At 53.3% G+C, this 15,706-nt stretch overlaps 1 protein-coding gene across 1 annotated transcript in view; it reads right to left on the reverse strand.

The window, feature by feature from the left end:
- Positions 1–231: 231 nt before the first annotated feature.
- Positions 232–15,706, reverse strand: part of CREB3L1 (cAMP responsive element binding protein 3 like 1) — a 44,947-nt gene continuing 29,472 nt past the window's right edge. The window contains exons 3-12 of the mRNA XM_025358022.1: positions 13,987–14,171; positions 11,923–12,001; positions 10,830–10,987; positions 9,572–9,721; positions 9,376–9,434; positions 9,138–9,206; positions 5,634–5,733; positions 4,531–4,657; positions 1,125–1,389; positions 232–945 (exon numbers count right to left, since the gene is read on the reverse strand). Of these exons, the coding sequence (XP_025213807.1) occupies positions 909–945; positions 1,125–1,389; positions 4,531–4,657; positions 5,634–5,733; positions 9,138–9,206; positions 9,376–9,434; positions 9,572–9,721; positions 10,830–10,987; positions 11,923–12,001; positions 13,987–14,171 (1,229 nt within the window). The 3' untranslated portion in view covers positions 232–908. The remainder of the gene's footprint in view (positions 946–1,124; positions 1,390–4,530; positions 4,658–5,633; positions 5,734–9,137; positions 9,207–9,375; positions 9,435–9,571; positions 9,722–10,829; positions 10,988–11,922; positions 12,002–13,986; positions 14,172–15,706) is intronic.

The raw sequence follows: 15,706 nt of genomic DNA on the forward strand, positions 1-15,706 counted from the left end.
CCACCTCGCCTGGCTAGTTTTTTGTATTTTTTTTTAGTAGAGACGGGATTTCACTGTGTTACCCAGGATGGTCTCGATCTCCTGACCTCGTGATCCACCCGTCTTGGCCTCCCAAAGTGCTGGGATTACAGGCTTGAGCCACTGCGCCCGGCCCAACTTACCTTTCTTACTCCCCTACCCTTCGGTTCTACTTTCCCTCCCCTCCATTGAAGAAAGGCACAAAGTCAGGAGTTGATGCTGCATCTTTTTTTTTTTTTTTTTTTGTTTTGCTTTCTTAAAGCATGTGCTGAGCTGATGAAGAGAGCAGTTTGGCAATTAAAAAGGCCCAGCAGCTTGGGCAGCAGCGGGGGGGGTGCCAGGTGAGGGTCGGGGTGCCCCTCTTTCCTGGGCCAGGGAGCAGCAAAGCCCGCACTAACTTCATAAAATATAAAACAAGGGAGGGATGAAGGGAAGAAGGAGATTTGTAAAATACAATATCTTAGGGGATTGGCAATAATAAAAAATAAGGTTCATTATTTACAAACAATTTCTGTTCTTGGTCTCTGTACAGTGGGGGTGGGGTGAGGGGTGTTAGTGAGTGGGATGAGTTGATGTGTCTGTTTGGGTGCAGGTGTGGGGACAGGGAGGCAGTGGTCGTGTTGGGCATATGAGAGAGGAGGCGGGGTACCCAGTGAGTGGTTTGTCTAAGAAGGACGGATGGATGGCGGTGGGAAGGAGAATGAGAACAGAGTGGTTGGCCCAAGGGAAGAGTCCAGATGTCAGGGGCAAGGAAAGGCTGGGAAGTAGAGCCTTTTCTCCTGGAACGGGAAGCTCCAGGAGGCAGGGGCACGAGGCGGATATGGTTAGTGAGCAAGAACTCCTCTTCTGCGTGCCGGGGGTGCGTCCTGTGTCCTGGGTCTTGGCATGGCCTAAGAGAGTTTGATGGTGGTGTTGGGACCCAGATCCCTGGAGAGAGAAGAGAGACCAGGGATGACTCTGTCCAGCAGGAAGCCTTTTACCCTCTGCAAGCTGGATCTAGACCCAGCAGGGATGGGGCCTTGGGAGGGTGTGGCCAATGTGGGGGCCAAGGGTGGGCAGGAGGCAGGTGGACCCTGCCTCAGGAGGGAAAGGGGTCCCCCACCCACCTGTCGTGGAACCACTCCTTGGAGTGGGAGAAGTCGGGGCTGGTGCCGTTTCCACCGTCTTTAGGCCAGGCCTCACTCAGGTACTTGGTGGTCTCGTGGCTGTTGTCCAGGTGGTCATGCTGCAGATGGTCCTGGGGCCGCTGCTCTGCCGGCCCCCCGGGGTTGATTTCCCAGCCATCTGGGGGCTCCATGGGCAGCAGGGCGCTGCGGCCATCTTCCCATGAGCCTGCCCCGTCATCGTAGAATAGGAGGCTTCGAGAGGGCACTGGAGAGGGAGTGTAGGATGAGCGGCGTGCCCAAGACTCCCTCCACATCCTGGCCACGTTTATGGCCTAGTGGTTAAGGACACAGGCCCTGGATCTGAGTCCCAGCTCTGACACTTTCTGGATGTGTGACCTCAGGTAAATCACACGCTTTGCTTTAACCTTTCTGAGCCTCTGTGTGCTCATCTGTAAAATAGGGATACTAGGACCAACCTCATGTAAATGAGAGGTTTAAATGAGGTAATAGAGGGGAAGTGATTGAAACTGTGTTCCGGAAATACTCAGAAAAGTCAGTTCTTCCTAAGCAGAGGGTACTGAGTTTGGGCATCTGGGAGCTGTGTTCTAACCTCCACCACTTACTTGCTCTACCTTTTTTTTTTTTTTTTTTTTTTTTTGAGACAGAGTCTTGCTCTGTCGCCCAGGCTGGAATGCAGTGGCAGGATCTCGACTCCCTGCAACCTCTGCCTCCCAAGCTCAAGCGACTCTCCTGCCTCAGCCTCCCGAGTAGCTGGGACTACAGGTGTGTGCCACCACATCTGGCTACTTTTTGTATTTTTAGTAGAGACGGGGTTTCACCATGTTGGCCAGGCTGGTCTTGAACTCCTGGCCTCAAGTGATCCTCCCACCTTGGCCTCCCAAAGTGCTGGGATTATTGGAATGAGCTACCGCATCTGGCCAGTCCACCACTTACTTTCTGTGAGACCTTGAATAAGTCTCTTCCCTATTCTAGATCCTAGTTTGCCCTTCAGAGAAGGAAAACAAACATCTGTTGGACGCCCACCATTTGCTAGGCATTATCTAAGGCCCATAGACCTAAGTAGAGTGGTTAAAATCTGAGAGAAACTCTAGGGAATGAGGTTTCTTTCCTTTTCTTTTTTTTTTTTTTTTGAGACAGTCTCGCTTTGTTGCCCAGGCTGGAGTGCAGTGGCGTGATCTCCGCTCACTACAAGCTCCGCCCCCTGGGTTCATGCCATTCTCCTGCCTCAGCCTCGCGAGTAGCTGGGACTACAGGCGCCCGCCACCATGCCCGGCTAATTTTTTTGTATTTTTAGTAGAGATGGGGTTTCACAGTGTTAGCCAGGATGGTCTTGATCTCCTGACCTCGTGATCCGCGCGCCTCGGCCTCCCAAAGTGCTGGGATTACAGGCATGAGCCACCGCGCCCGGCCAGGAATGAAGTTTCTTTAGCCCCACTTTCCAGAGGAGGCAACTGAAGTTCTAGGCACTCAGGGAAATTGTCCTCCCTGAAAGAAGGATGCGAACCCAGGTCTGCCTGGCCCTGGGATCTGCCGCCCCTCCGGCTCTGCAGCCATGACCTCATAGTATGTGTGAATAGCAGTCCCTGGAACTGTGCAATGCACCAGCTCTGCAAACCAGCCTGCTCCAAAGCCATCTGCCTGCTGGGATGTGTCCTCCTCCTCTCCACCCAGCCCAGGTCCTGGGCCTAAAACCCACACTGCCTTCTCTCCAAGGGGTTCATTCATTTCCTCCTCTCACTGTGGCTTTGTCCATCAACCCCAGCTCTCTTTCCACTCCTTTCCCTCCAGTGGCTTTTGTGGCCTTGGAAAAGCAGACACATGGCTCTCCAGACCTTGCATTGCTGCTGCCCACCCACCTTTAGTGACCACCCTGTTCTCTCCTCCTCAGCCTGCACGTGTCCGGGGAGGAACTTTCACTCTCCCTGTCTCTACTTCCTCTTTCCCTAACCCTCCCCACACCAGCTTCCTCCCCTCAAGGCCCTCAATGTCTAGCCCATCCTCCCTGCTATATCCCTCCTTCTTGAAACTCACTCCTTAATCTTCCCTCCTCTGACCTCCCATCTGTTTCCTCTTCCTCCTCCTGTCCTGTCAGACACGTGGTAATTGGTAAGTGACTGACTGGTAAGTGATGAGGGACAGTCAGGAAGTTCCTCTGGGGGTCCACCTGAAGGATTCTCTCCCTCTGAAATCCACACTCTTCTTTGCTGGGCCCTCCCCTGGTTCTCCTTTTGCCAGCTACTGTGATGTAGCTATTCTCTCCTCCGTGAGCTCAAAGAGACTGAATGTGCTCATTTCATAAGCACAGACACTGCTGTTTCATGCCCTGTCTCACAGCCATGGCTCAGTAAGCGCAAAATTGCCACTCCCATTTTCTAGATGGAGAAATGAAAGCTTAGGACAATTTCTTCATTTCTAGAAGAAGAAATGAATTAAGACACATGCCTCAGGTTACACAGCAAGTGGCAGTGCCAGTTACAACGGACTTAACATCCACATGCTCCTAACCACTGTACTTTACTATCCCCCTTGGAAACGGTAGATATCTGAACCCACACCACCACTACCCTTCCTCTGTCCACGGTAGACATTATCAATGGACCATGACACTCCTTCCTGTCAATTCTGAATGGTGCCTCAGAGTCCTTCTTTTTTTTGAGATGAGTCTCACTCTGTCACCCAGGCTAGAGTGCAGTGGCGTGATCTTGGTTCACTGCAACTTCTGCCTCCCAGGTTCAAGCGATTCTCCTGTCTCACCCTTCTCAAGTAGCCGAGGCTACAGGCACATGCCACCATGCACAGACAATTTTTGTATTTTTAGCAGAGACGGGGTTTCACCATGTTGGCCAGGTTGGCCTCGAACTCCTGATCTCAGGTGATCCACCTGCCTCGGCCTCCCAAAGTGCTGGGATTACAGGCGTGAGCCACCGTGCCCAGCCCAGGGTCCTTCTTAACACAGTGTTTCAGGCAGCTACCACCACCTTATTGGAAATGACCTTTGAACTGAAACTCACTTGCTGTCCCTATCATGAGGTACTGATGGTGCCTAGCAGACGCCGCATAAGCACTAGCACCATAATGCATGGGGCACAGGGCTGGAACATTCCTGTTATCCCCTAAACCCACCTCCTGCAAGCCACTCCTGAAGCTCTCTGGGAGTTAGGCTGGGCATTGGGAGCTCTGTATTTTAGTCCCAATTCTACCACAAACACTGAGCAAAGCATGGACTCTCTTTGGGCCTCAGTTTCCCCATCTGGAAAATGAGGCAGAATGAGATAATGCCGACCCCACACTTGGCTTCTCTCTTATGTCTGGCTTCTGCCTGGACACTGGGGCTGGGGCAGGGCAGCCCCAGACCAAGGAGCTGGCATGACAGGTGGGCACTCACTCTGGCTGGCCGTGTAGATGCTGTCTGCGGCCATGGGGTCTTCCTTCACAGTCTGGGAGCCGGAGGAGAACTCGGGAAGGCAGGGCACGAGGGAGCCCAGCACCAGAACAAAGCACAAGGCTGCCACCTGGTAGCAAAGAGACAGTGGCATCAGAGCTGGGGCAAGGAGGGGCTGCGGCCCTGACCACCCCACTCCTCCTCTCCCAAACCAACAGGCACAAAAGTCTCAGTGTTTTCCCAAAGAAGCAGCTCCTCCAGCTGACCACTTTCTCCCACACGTGGGGTCTCCCATCCTCTCTGGGGAAGGCAGGGGCCGCTCAGGCCATCCCAGCCCATTGTAGGGGGGTCTCCACAGGCAGTGCTAGAAGTAAGAGGGAAGTGGCCAATGTGGAGTCACCCTATGGGGTAGACGAATCAGGAAAGGAAGGAATAGGTGCAGGCGGGGCTTGGGGCCGGGACGAAGGAGGGGGACACATCAGCACGTCACGTTCTCAGCCGGTTTCTGGGGAGTCTGGCTAGCGGGAGGTGCTGAGAGCCAGGGAGCCCACACTACCCCGGCCCATAGCCTGGCTCTGCCGTCTGACAGCTCGAGGGTCTTAGAGGGCCGGGGCCTGCTGAGCTAGGCAGCAAGAGGCTGGCCATTTCCAGAAGAAGATGGAAGAGCGACTGGAAGAGGTCTGAAGCACACCCTTGGAGCCTTCCGGGTTTCCAGGGGTTTCCTCAGCCTTTTCACTGCCATCCGTTCCAGAAAGAACCATGTCCGTACTTCCCTGAGTCTCCCCAAGCCCTTCCCTGCACAAAGCCTGTGGAAGCCACCTCCTCAAGGAACCTGCCCAGTTGTCCCCTAGCTGGGGCCACGGGAGTCACCTACACGTCTACACTGTGTTAACCAGTCGGGGACCGGTGTGAGGCAGAAGGCACCACGGGCTCGGAGAAGGAGGCTGGGGTCAGCTAGAACCGGCCCACCAGGCGCCAGGATGGTGTACCCTGGTGATACTGCCCACGATGTTACCGATCCTCAAAGCTCTGCCCAACCCTGGAAAATGCCAGCCTTGGAAAGAACTCTCCTCCTGTGGGCCTGTGGTGGAGGGAGCCACACCTACCATGAGGCAGGTCCCAGTCTGGGTGGCGGCCATCTTGTAAGGTCTGGAGATCTTGTTGGTGACCAGAGTCTGGAGTTTCTGCAGCTGCTGGAGCAGGGTCCTGAGGAGGGCACAGCAGTCAGCTGGCAGGCTTTGACCCCGCAGGCATCTCTGCCTCCTGGAGCTCTCCTAGGGGTCTGGCTCCAGACATGGCCTCCACGCCAGGTGCCCGTTTCAGCCAAGATAGGGAAGGTCACCTCCTTAGTGGCTCCTCTGCAGGGTGGCCTGGCACCTGGGGCCTGCCTCATGGTGACTGGCTGGGTCACCCTGTGGAAGCTCAGGCCTGCCCTGTGATGCTCCTGGCCAAGAGGGTTGGAGGAGGGAAGGTCTGCCCCCAGCTGCGCGGAGGCCAGCCTTCTTTTGCTTAACAGACACCTGCCACAGGTTCATTGACTTTCCCTCCCTGGCACCCCCAGCATCCTGAGCTGATAAGAAAGAGCTGTTTGGCACAGTGCGTGGTATGTAGTGAGTGTCTAGTAAATGGTAGCTATTGTTTTTGTTAGGTTTTTTGTTTTGTTTTGTTTTGAGACAGAGTCTCGCTCTGTCGCCCAGGCTGGAGTGCAGTGGTGCGATTGTGACTCACTGCAACCTCTGCCTCCCGGGTTCAAGTGATTCTCCTGGCTTAGCCTTCTGACTAGCTGGGACTACAGGCGTGCGCCACCACGCCCAGCTAATTTTTGTATTTTTCGTAGAGACAGGGTTTCGCCAGGCTGGTCTGGAACTCCTGACCTCAGTGATCCATCCGCTTCGGCCTCCCAAAGTGTTGGGATTACAGGTATGGGCCACCGTGCCCAGCCATTTTTGTTTTATTGCTGAGTTTTTGTTTTATTATCAAGGTACTTCGTTTACTTATAGATTTCCACGTCAGTCTCCTTTACTAACTGTGGCCTCCCTGAGGGTGAGGACTAGGTCCCACTCAGTGTGGAATCTTCTGGGTGCACACAGAATGCGTTCGGCACAGGCTTGGTGGGAAAATGCTTTCTCTCTCTCCACCCAACCGGGCACATAGGGGTTGTAGTTCCCACAATGTACAGCAGGTGGCGAAATAGCTCCAAGGGCCTGGACCTACTTTGGGCCAGAAAGGAACCCCAGCCAGAGACAGAGGGGTGGGGTGGGGGGTCAGGTGGGATTCTCCAGGCCAATCAGGGAACAGAGGAGTGGCTGGATCCCGCTGGAGAAGCTGAGGGAGAAGGAAGGAAAGAAGGAAAAAGTCTTGTGTTGAGCACCTGCTACATACCAAGGCTGTTGTCTAGGTTATTGTAATTAATCCCAGCAAATAATTATTAAAGACCTACCACAGGCTCATGGCTGGGTACTATCAGGAATTTGGAATGAAAATAATGGCGGGGTGTGGTGGCTCACGCCTGTAATTTCAGCACTTTGGGAGGCCGAGGCAGGAGGATTACATGAGGTCAAGAGTTCAAGACCAGCCTGGTCAACATAGCGAAACCCTGTCTCTACTAAAAATACAAAAATTAGCCGGGCGTGGTGGTACATGTCTGTAATCCCAGCTATTTGGGAGGCTGAGGCACGAGAATTGCCTGAACCCAAGAGGTGGAGGTTGCAGTGAGCCGAGATTGTGCCACTGCACTCCAACCTGGGCAACAGAGCAAGCCTCTGTCTCAAAAAAAAAAAAAAAAAAAAAAAAGAAATAAATAAACATTTAAAAATAAAAATAATAGAAGAAGACCAGGTGTGGTGGATCACGCCTATAATCCCAGCACTTTGGGAGCCAAAGCAGGAGGTATGCTTGAGCCCAGGAGCTGGAGACCAGCCTGGGCAACATAGCAAGACCCCGTCTCTACAAAATACTTAAAATTAGCCAGGGGTGGTAGTGTGTGCCTGTGGCCCTAGCTACTTAGGAGGCTGAGGGGATGGGAAGAATCAAGAGTTTGAGGCTGCAGTGAGCTATGATCATCCCATTACACCCCAGCGTGGGCAACAGAGTGATACCCTGTCTCAAGAAAATAAATAAATAAAAATAATGAAAGAAGAATAAAAGCTAACATGAATTGCACATTCCTAAATGCCAAGCATCAGGCTGGGTCCTTTATTCGCAGGATCTCATTAATACCCTCACATCAATCCTATGAAATAATGTTTCTTTTCTTTTTTTTTTTTTTTTAAGATGAAGTCTCACTCTGACACCCAGGCTGGAGTGCAGTGGTGTCATCTCAGCTCACTGTAACCTCTGCCTCCTGGGTTCCAGCGATTCTCCTCCCTCAACCTCCTGAGTAGCTGGGATTACAGCCATGCACCACCACACCTGGCTAATTTTTGTACTTTTAGTAGAGATGGGGTTTCACCATGTTGGCCAGGCTGGTCTTGAACTCCTGGCCTCAAGTGATCTGCCCGCCTTGGCCTCCCAAAGTGCTGGGATTACAGGCGTGAGCCACTGTGCCCGACCCTATGAGATAATGTTTCTATCATCCCCATTTAGACGAAGAAACAGGGGCCCAGAGATATTTAATGATTTCTCCAGAGTCACAAAAATGGCAGAGCAGTATAAGAACCCAGAGCTGTGACTTTACGTGGCTGCTACCTGCCAGGCACTGCGCTGCTGTCTCTACACTCCTGTTTCTCAAACTTCATAGTGCATGTGAATCACCCAAGACCTTGTGAATGTGCAGTTTTTAGCTTAGTAAGTCTGGAGAGAGTTCTGATATTCTGCATTTTTTTTTTTTTTTTTTTTTGAGATGGAGTCTCGCTCTGTTGCCCAGGCTGGAGTGCAGTGGCCAGATCTCAGCTCACTGCAAGCTCTGCCTCCTGAGGTTTACGCCATTCTCCTGCCTCAGCCTCCCGAGTAGCTGGGACTACAGGCGTCCGCCACCACGCCCGGCTAGTTTTTTGTATTTTTTTTTAGCAGAGACAGGTTTCACCATGTTAGCCAGGATGGTCTCGATCTCCTGACCTCGTGATCCGCCCGTCTCGGCCTCCCAAAGTGCTGGGATTACAGGTGTGAGCCACTGTGCCCACCCTGCATTTCTAACAAGCTCCCAGGCGATGCTGATGTTGCCTGTCCGGGGCAACTGGCTTTGAGTAACAAGGATTTACACCAGTGGTTCTCAAACTTAAGGGTGCAACCTAATTACCTGGAGGGCTTATTAAAACGCAGGGTGCTGGGCCCTACCCCTGGAGCTTCTGATTCAGTAGACCTGGCATGGGGCCAGAGAATAAGCACGTCTAATAATTCCCAGGGGTTGTTGGTCTGAGGATCACAGTTTGAAAACACCTGCTCACTTAAGCAACTCCCCCGCCCTGCCAGGTGTGTAGTAGGTGAGGAAAAATGGGAACACAGGGAGTGGCAGGATGTAAGTCGCCCAAGGCTACAGGGTGTGTTTCTGGGGTCCCTGTTATCCTAAACTTAGTTCTCTCTCCTCTCCCCTGTCTCCCAGAGCTATGCAAAGCCAGGCACGGGTTGCAGAGGGGCAGGGGGCCAGGTTGGATGCAGGAGGCACCACCCACCTGTTGGCATTCTCCAGGGTCTCTACCTTCTTCCACAGTTCATTGTTCTCAGATGTAAATGTTTCCACCCTGTAGAGGCCAAGCAGGCACAGGCTTAGGGGCAGCCCCCTCGGCCCTGCCGACCACCATCACACTCCCTGTGCCCCCAGCCTCTGCTGCCCCATGACGGAGGGCCTGGGGAGGGCAGGTCAGGGGAAGGAGTGGCGCATGGATTCCCCACCCCTCCCAAGCCGCTTACTTCTTTTCTAGACACTCCACATACTCCTTCTTCTTACGACGGCTCTCCTGGGCTGAGATCTAGAGGGGGAGGCCCGAAAACAAGGGTTAGCACTGTCACATATTCACTTCCTGGGCCCCCCAGTTTCAGAGCTGGTATGCCAGGGGAGCCCATCCACCAAGGAAGCCCTCTGAAGCCCCAGGGTGGCAGGCTTTACCTTGTTCTTGATTTTCCTCCGGACTCTCTTTAAGGCTTTCTCCTCGGCTTTGGTGAGGGGGAGTTTTGTGGGGATGGGGTAGCCCTCAGCAATCAGGGTCCGCTTCTCCTCCTCTGTCAGGAGCAGTGGCCCTGATGTCCCCTGTAATTTCTGTAGGAAGTATGACGTGGTAGTTAGGAGCTAGGCAGCCCTGGGTTCAAATTCAAGCTCTGCCATGTGCTATCTATATGACCTGGGCAAGGCACACAACACTCTGCGCCTCAGTTTCCTCATCTGAAAAGGGGGTGGATCTGGGTGAAATTGAGTAACACGTGTCAGCTGCCAGGCGGTGCTGAGAGCTCAGGTGTTAGGCTCTTAGTGCATTGTTCGGGAGGGCTTCCTGCATCCCATCCCTGAGACCACACCCTCAAAGCTTACTTGTCCAGGATGCCCCAAACAGCATCTCCATCACACCCCTCCCTACAATCTTGGCTTGGGAGACTCCACACCCATCCCAGGGCTCAGGGCCTAGCTCCATGTTTCCTGGGGATTGTGGACCATCTGGGCACTGCCCCTCACACAGCACTCCTTGGAGGCAGCCTGGGTCATCCCCTGGAGGTCAGGAATGTCAAGTTCTAGTCCTGGCTCTGCAACAGTCTCCTTTCACTATGAGGCAGGGCGAAAAGATTTGAATTCCTGGCCGGGTGCAGTGGCTCATGCCTGTAATCTCAGCACTTTGGGAGGCTGAGGCGGGCAGATCACGAGGTCAAGAGATCGAGACCAGCTTGGCCAACGTGGTGAAACTAAAAGTACAAAAATTAGCTGGGCATGGTGGTGTGCACCTGTAGTACCAGCTACTCAGGAGGCTGAGGCAGGAGAATCACTTGAACCCAGGAGGTGGAGGTTGCACTCCAGCCTGTTGAGAGAGTGAGACTCCATCTAAAAAAAAAAAAAAAAAAAATTAGCCAGACGCGGTAGCAAGTGCCTGTAATACCAGCTACTTGGGAGGCTGAGACAGGAGAATTGCTTGAACCTGGGAGGCAGATGTTGCAGTGAGCCAAGATTGAGTCACTGCACTCCAGCCTGGGCGACAGAGCGAGACTCAAAAAAAAAAAAAAAAAAGGATTCAAGCTCCCATCTGCCAGGCAGGCATCCCTCTGAATTCTGATGAGGGTGGGGATCAGTCTCAGGGCTCCCCAAACCCTCCCCACGGGCCGTGTGCTCAGGTGGATATATTCAATTCCTCACTTCCGGGATCAGCCCATCCCCAGCTCCTTACGTGAGGGGCAGTCAGGAGTGGGGAGGTGGAGATGGCCGTGGAGGAGCGTGCCATGGGCCTGACAGGGCTGGAGGGGGGCAGAGAGCGGGGACTCTGGGAGCCGTCGCTGTCACTGCCGTGGCTGCTGGGAGGCGTCGGAGGCATCTGCACCAGGTCCTCTGGGAAGAGCAGGGAAAACCGGGTTAGCAACGTTGCACACCAGCTCCACTTGGACATCATGAGGTCAGCTGAGCATGGGCTTGCACCAGCCCTGACATTGTGGGACACGGACTGCCAGGCCCTTGGCCTCAGCTGTGACATCAGAAGCCCCTCTGCAGTGTCAGAAAGACAGTTGACATCCAGGTAGCCAATTCCTGGGTGCTGCCTCATCTGACACCACAGAGGCCCAGCTCCTTTACGGCTCGCCTTTGGTGTAGACATCATAGGAGCTGAATTATTGGGAGGTCCTCCCCGACCTCTGACTTCACAGGGTTCAGGGTCTTAACCTCAGCAACTCCAGAAGGTCACTAAGCTCCAGCTCAGCAAGGTGAGTGGGGCCTTTCTCTCATAGGGTCAGGCTGGGCAAGCAGGAGCGATGGCAGCAGTAGATTGGGCAAGAAGAGGACTGGATGAAGGCCAGGTGCAGTGGCTCACACCTGTAATCCCAGCACTCCGGGAGGCTGAGGCAGGTGGATCGCCTGAGGTCAGGAGTTCGAGACCAGCCTGACCAATATGGCGAAACCCTGTCTCTACTAAAAAATACAAAAATTACCCAGGTGTGGTGGTGGGCACCTGTAATCCCAAGTACTCAGGAGGCTGAGACAGGAGAATTGTTTGAACCTGGGATGGGGAGGTTGCAGTGAGCTGAGATCGTGCCACTGCACTCCAGCCTGGGTGACAGAGTGAGACTCCATCTCAAAAAAAAAAAAAAAAAAAAAAAAAAGAAGAGGACTGGACGAAGAGCGGGCATGGATGGAGGGAGAGTGGGTAGGGCAGGGTGGAGAGGATATTCTGGAGGCGGGGTTGTTAAGAGACAGGGGTGGGCTGAACCAAGGAAGTAGGGATGCTATCTGCCCAGGACTGGAGGGGAAGAGCCCTTCCCCTGGACACCTACCGGGTGTCACTTTGAGGAACTGGTTCACCTCCGGAGGCTCCGCTTTGATCACTGGCAGCTGAGTCATCTCTCCTGGGGCCTGAGGAACAGACAAGCCCAGCTCCATTAGCTGCCCCTGGGTCTGTCCCCACCATGCCATCTACCCACATCCTCCTTAAGTCTGGTGGCCTGCCCTGCACAGTTGGGGAAGTGGCTGGGCTTGGAGTTCTGGGCACAGCTGCAAGGGAACAGAGGCAAGTTCTTGAGCCTAGGGAAGCCAAGTTACACCTAAGAGAAAGGACTGGTGGCCAAGTAATGTAGCTCAGACCTTAAGCTCAGAGAAGGTGAGCCTCTGAGGGTGGGGCCACCTTCCACACCAACTGTGAAGGCCACACAGGCTTTGGTATGTGGGTTGCCATGAGGACAAGAACAAGAGGTACTGTCTGGAATAGTGTAGCTGTTCAATGGCTGGTAGCCATAGTACAAAAGAAGGAGGCATTAATTGGCTGGGGGCTCCAAGAACGCTCCCTGAGAAGTCAAAGTCTGAAATGAGTCCCGGGGTATAAACAGAAGTAGAATCCAGACAAAGAAGTTGGAGGCAATGAGAGCTCCTAATGGATTTGAAGCAAGGGCCTGATAGAATCAGATGGACATTTTTAACAAACATGCATTTCTCTTTATTTCTATTCTGACTTGTGGTTCCAGAAAGGACTTCAAGAACATGCATGGCTTTGTACACGCGACTACCGACATGCATGTAAGTGGTGCTCTCTCTGAGGAAGGCATGGTGTTGGGGGCTGGATTTCAGGCCCTGGGCTGCAGCCCCAGAGAGAAGATCGTGATATTGTGGGTGGGACGCAGAATCCAGAATGTGGGCTGATGAGTAAGAATCCCAGAAAGTTCAAGTTGGCAGGGACCTTGGAGATTCCTTGGTCCACATCCCAGCTGATCCCTCGAGTGAGAGGGGACTGTGGTGCAGAGAACTCACTGTTGACAATGCCAGCTCCTGTGCCTTCTACTAGGGGTTATGACCTCACCTGTGTGGGCTTCAGGGTCTGGCAGGCCGAATTTGGAAGGCAGGTCAGTTGCTTCTAACTGCATGATTTTGGGCAAATTGCTTAACCCCTTGAGCCTCAGTTTCCCTGTCTGAAGCCTCCTCGCCTCTGGCTGCTGCTGCTGTCACTCCTTTGGCAAGGCCTGAGGAGTCTCAGAACCAGTCTTGGAGACGGTTTCAAAAGATCCTGCATATTTGCCACCAACCCTTGATCCCATGGGTCTGTGGTGGGGCAGACAGGGGCTGACCTTTCTTGCTTCGGCCACCTACAGTTTGAGGAAGTGAGCCGTGTGGCCAGCAGGGGGCAGGGCCAGCCACGTTCCCATCTAGGGATTTTAAGATGCTGCTCATCCTGTGGAATCCTAGGGCTAGAGGCACCTTAGGGGGTTCATAAGCCCATTTTACAGAGAAGGAGGACACGGAATGTGCCCAGAACACAGAGGAGGCTCCGAGTTGGGACTCAGGCAGGGCCTTGGCTAGGAGCCAGGGGTCTGGGGTTCACATTCCCAGAGGGGTCTTGGGTTTATAGCTGAATGCTGTCATCTACACATTCGTGGAGGTGGGAGTTCAGCCTGAGAGTGTGGGTTAAAAATATTAATCTCATAAATGTAAACAATTGGAATATAGCACACCTTTTTTTTTTTTTTGTAATTTCCATTTTGGTCTTTCTTTTTTAAAAATCCTGAAGCTTTAAGAAAAGTCATCGGCCTGGGCTGTCTCTACCTCTGAGACCCTGGACTGGGCTCCTGATGCCAACCCTGCCTGGAGCCCTGCAAGTTGTCTTTTTCTGCACAGGCGAGAGCCTTTGTTACTCCAAGGGGGCTGTGGCTTGTGCCCGTTGTAGGATGGTGAAGGGGCAGCCAGTGGAGCAGGCGGAGGCCTGGGCTGGGCTGAGGCTTCCCACCCTCAGCCCTGAGGTTCATGTCTTCCTGTTCACAGAGCCCTGGGGCACAGGGCTTTGGGCAACTCTTCCCGCAGACCCACCAGCCCTCCTCCCTCCCTCAGCCCTTACAAACCGTCCCCAGGCTCACCTGGTGGGGGATGGGCAGCCTGGACAAGGGGCTGAGGCCCAGCAGCGGGGTGGTGGCCATGGCGGCCGCGGCAGCCATGGCCGAAGGGGCAGCCAGAGGGTCCACGGGCAGCTCCGGGCTCTGCTCCTGCTTCACCATGATGGAGCACAGTTTGTGTCCCAGCGCCCACGCTCCATGCTCCACGTCTAGGGGAAGGGGAAAGGCTCAGGGGACTCCAGGGCAGAGGTCTCAGTCCCCTGCCTGCCCCCTGGGAGCTGCTCTAGGCTGAACTGAAGAGAGCTGTTGGGGTATACCAGGGGCAGGCAGGAAAGAGGGTGGTTGTGAGGTGAGGGGGAATTGTCTGGGGCCAGAAGAGGGGAGGACATCCTCTTCATTCAGCAGCTTACAGAATGAGCTTGGGCACCAGATTCACACTCCTCTTGATTGGCTGTGTGACCTTAGGCTAGTTGCTTAACCTCTCTGAGCCTGAGCTTCTTCATCTGTAAAATGGGGAAAGAACCTAATAGAGAATTCTGAGGCTTAAGTAGTATAATGTACATAAGACACTTAACACTGTGAGTGTTAATACTTAACACTGGTGAGAAGCAAATGTTCAGGCTGGGCGCCGTGGCTCACTCCTGTAATCCCAGGACTTTGGAAAGTCAAGACAGGCAGAACGCTTGAGCCCAGGAATTCGTAACCAGCCTGGGAACCATGGCGAAATCCCGTCTCTACCAAAAATACACACACACAAAATTAGCTGGGTGTGGTGGTGTGTGCCTATAATCCCAGCTACTCAGGAGGCTGAGGTGGGAGAATCACTTAAGTGGCCAGGTGCAGTGGCCCACACCTGTACTCCAGTTCTTTGAGAGGCCAAGGCAGGCGGATTGCTTGAGTCCAGGAGATCAAGACCAGCCCGGACAACATGGTGAAAGCCCGTCTCTACTAAAAATACAAAAATTAGCCAGTTGTGGTGGCACGTGCCTGTAGTCCCAGCTACTGGGGAGGCTGAGGCAGGAGAATCGCTTGAACCCGGGAGGCAGAGGTTGCAGTGAGCTGAGATCGTGCAACTGTACTCCAGCCTAGGCACAGAGTGAGACTCTGTCTCAAAAAAAAAAAAAAAAAAAAAAAAAAAAAGAGAGGGAATTGCTTGGGAGGCGGAGGTTGCAGTGAGCCAAGATTGCGCTACTGCACTCCAGCCTAGACAGAGTGAGACTCTGTCTTGGGGAAAAAAAAGAAAAAAAAGGAATAAGTGTTCAATAAACACAAGCCAGTGTTAAAATACAGCTATTGTTATTTAGTAAACATTTGCTGAGCACTGTGCTAGGTGCTGGGGATATAGGAAGAGTCACAAGCAGTTTAGCAAAGTTGGAATGCAAAGGGGAGTGGAAGATGGGGTCAGAGAGGCGAGTGGGGGTGACTTGGCCTTGGAGGCTGGGTTAGTTCAGATATGTGACTTTATCCTAAAGCAAATGGGGAGCCACTGAAGAGTTTTTTTTTTTTTTTTTTTTTTTTGAGACGGAGTCTCGCGCTGTGTCACCCAGGCTGGAGTGCAGTGGCGCGATCTCGGCTCACTGCAAGCTCCGCCTCCCAGGTTCACGCCATTCTCCTGCCTCAGCCTCCGAGTAGCTGGGACTACAGGCGCCCGCCACCACGCCCGGCTAGTTTTTTGTATTTTTAGTAGAGACGAGGTTTCACCATGTTAGCCAGGATGGTCTCGATCTCCTGACCTCGTGATCCA

The sequence above is a fragment of the Theropithecus gelada genome, chromosome 14, assembly GCF_003255815.1.
Source record: "Theropithecus gelada isolate Dixy chromosome 14, Tgel_1.0, whole genome shotgun sequence".
Lineage (NCBI taxonomy): Eukaryota > Metazoa > Chordata > Mammalia > Primates > Cercopithecidae > Theropithecus > Theropithecus gelada.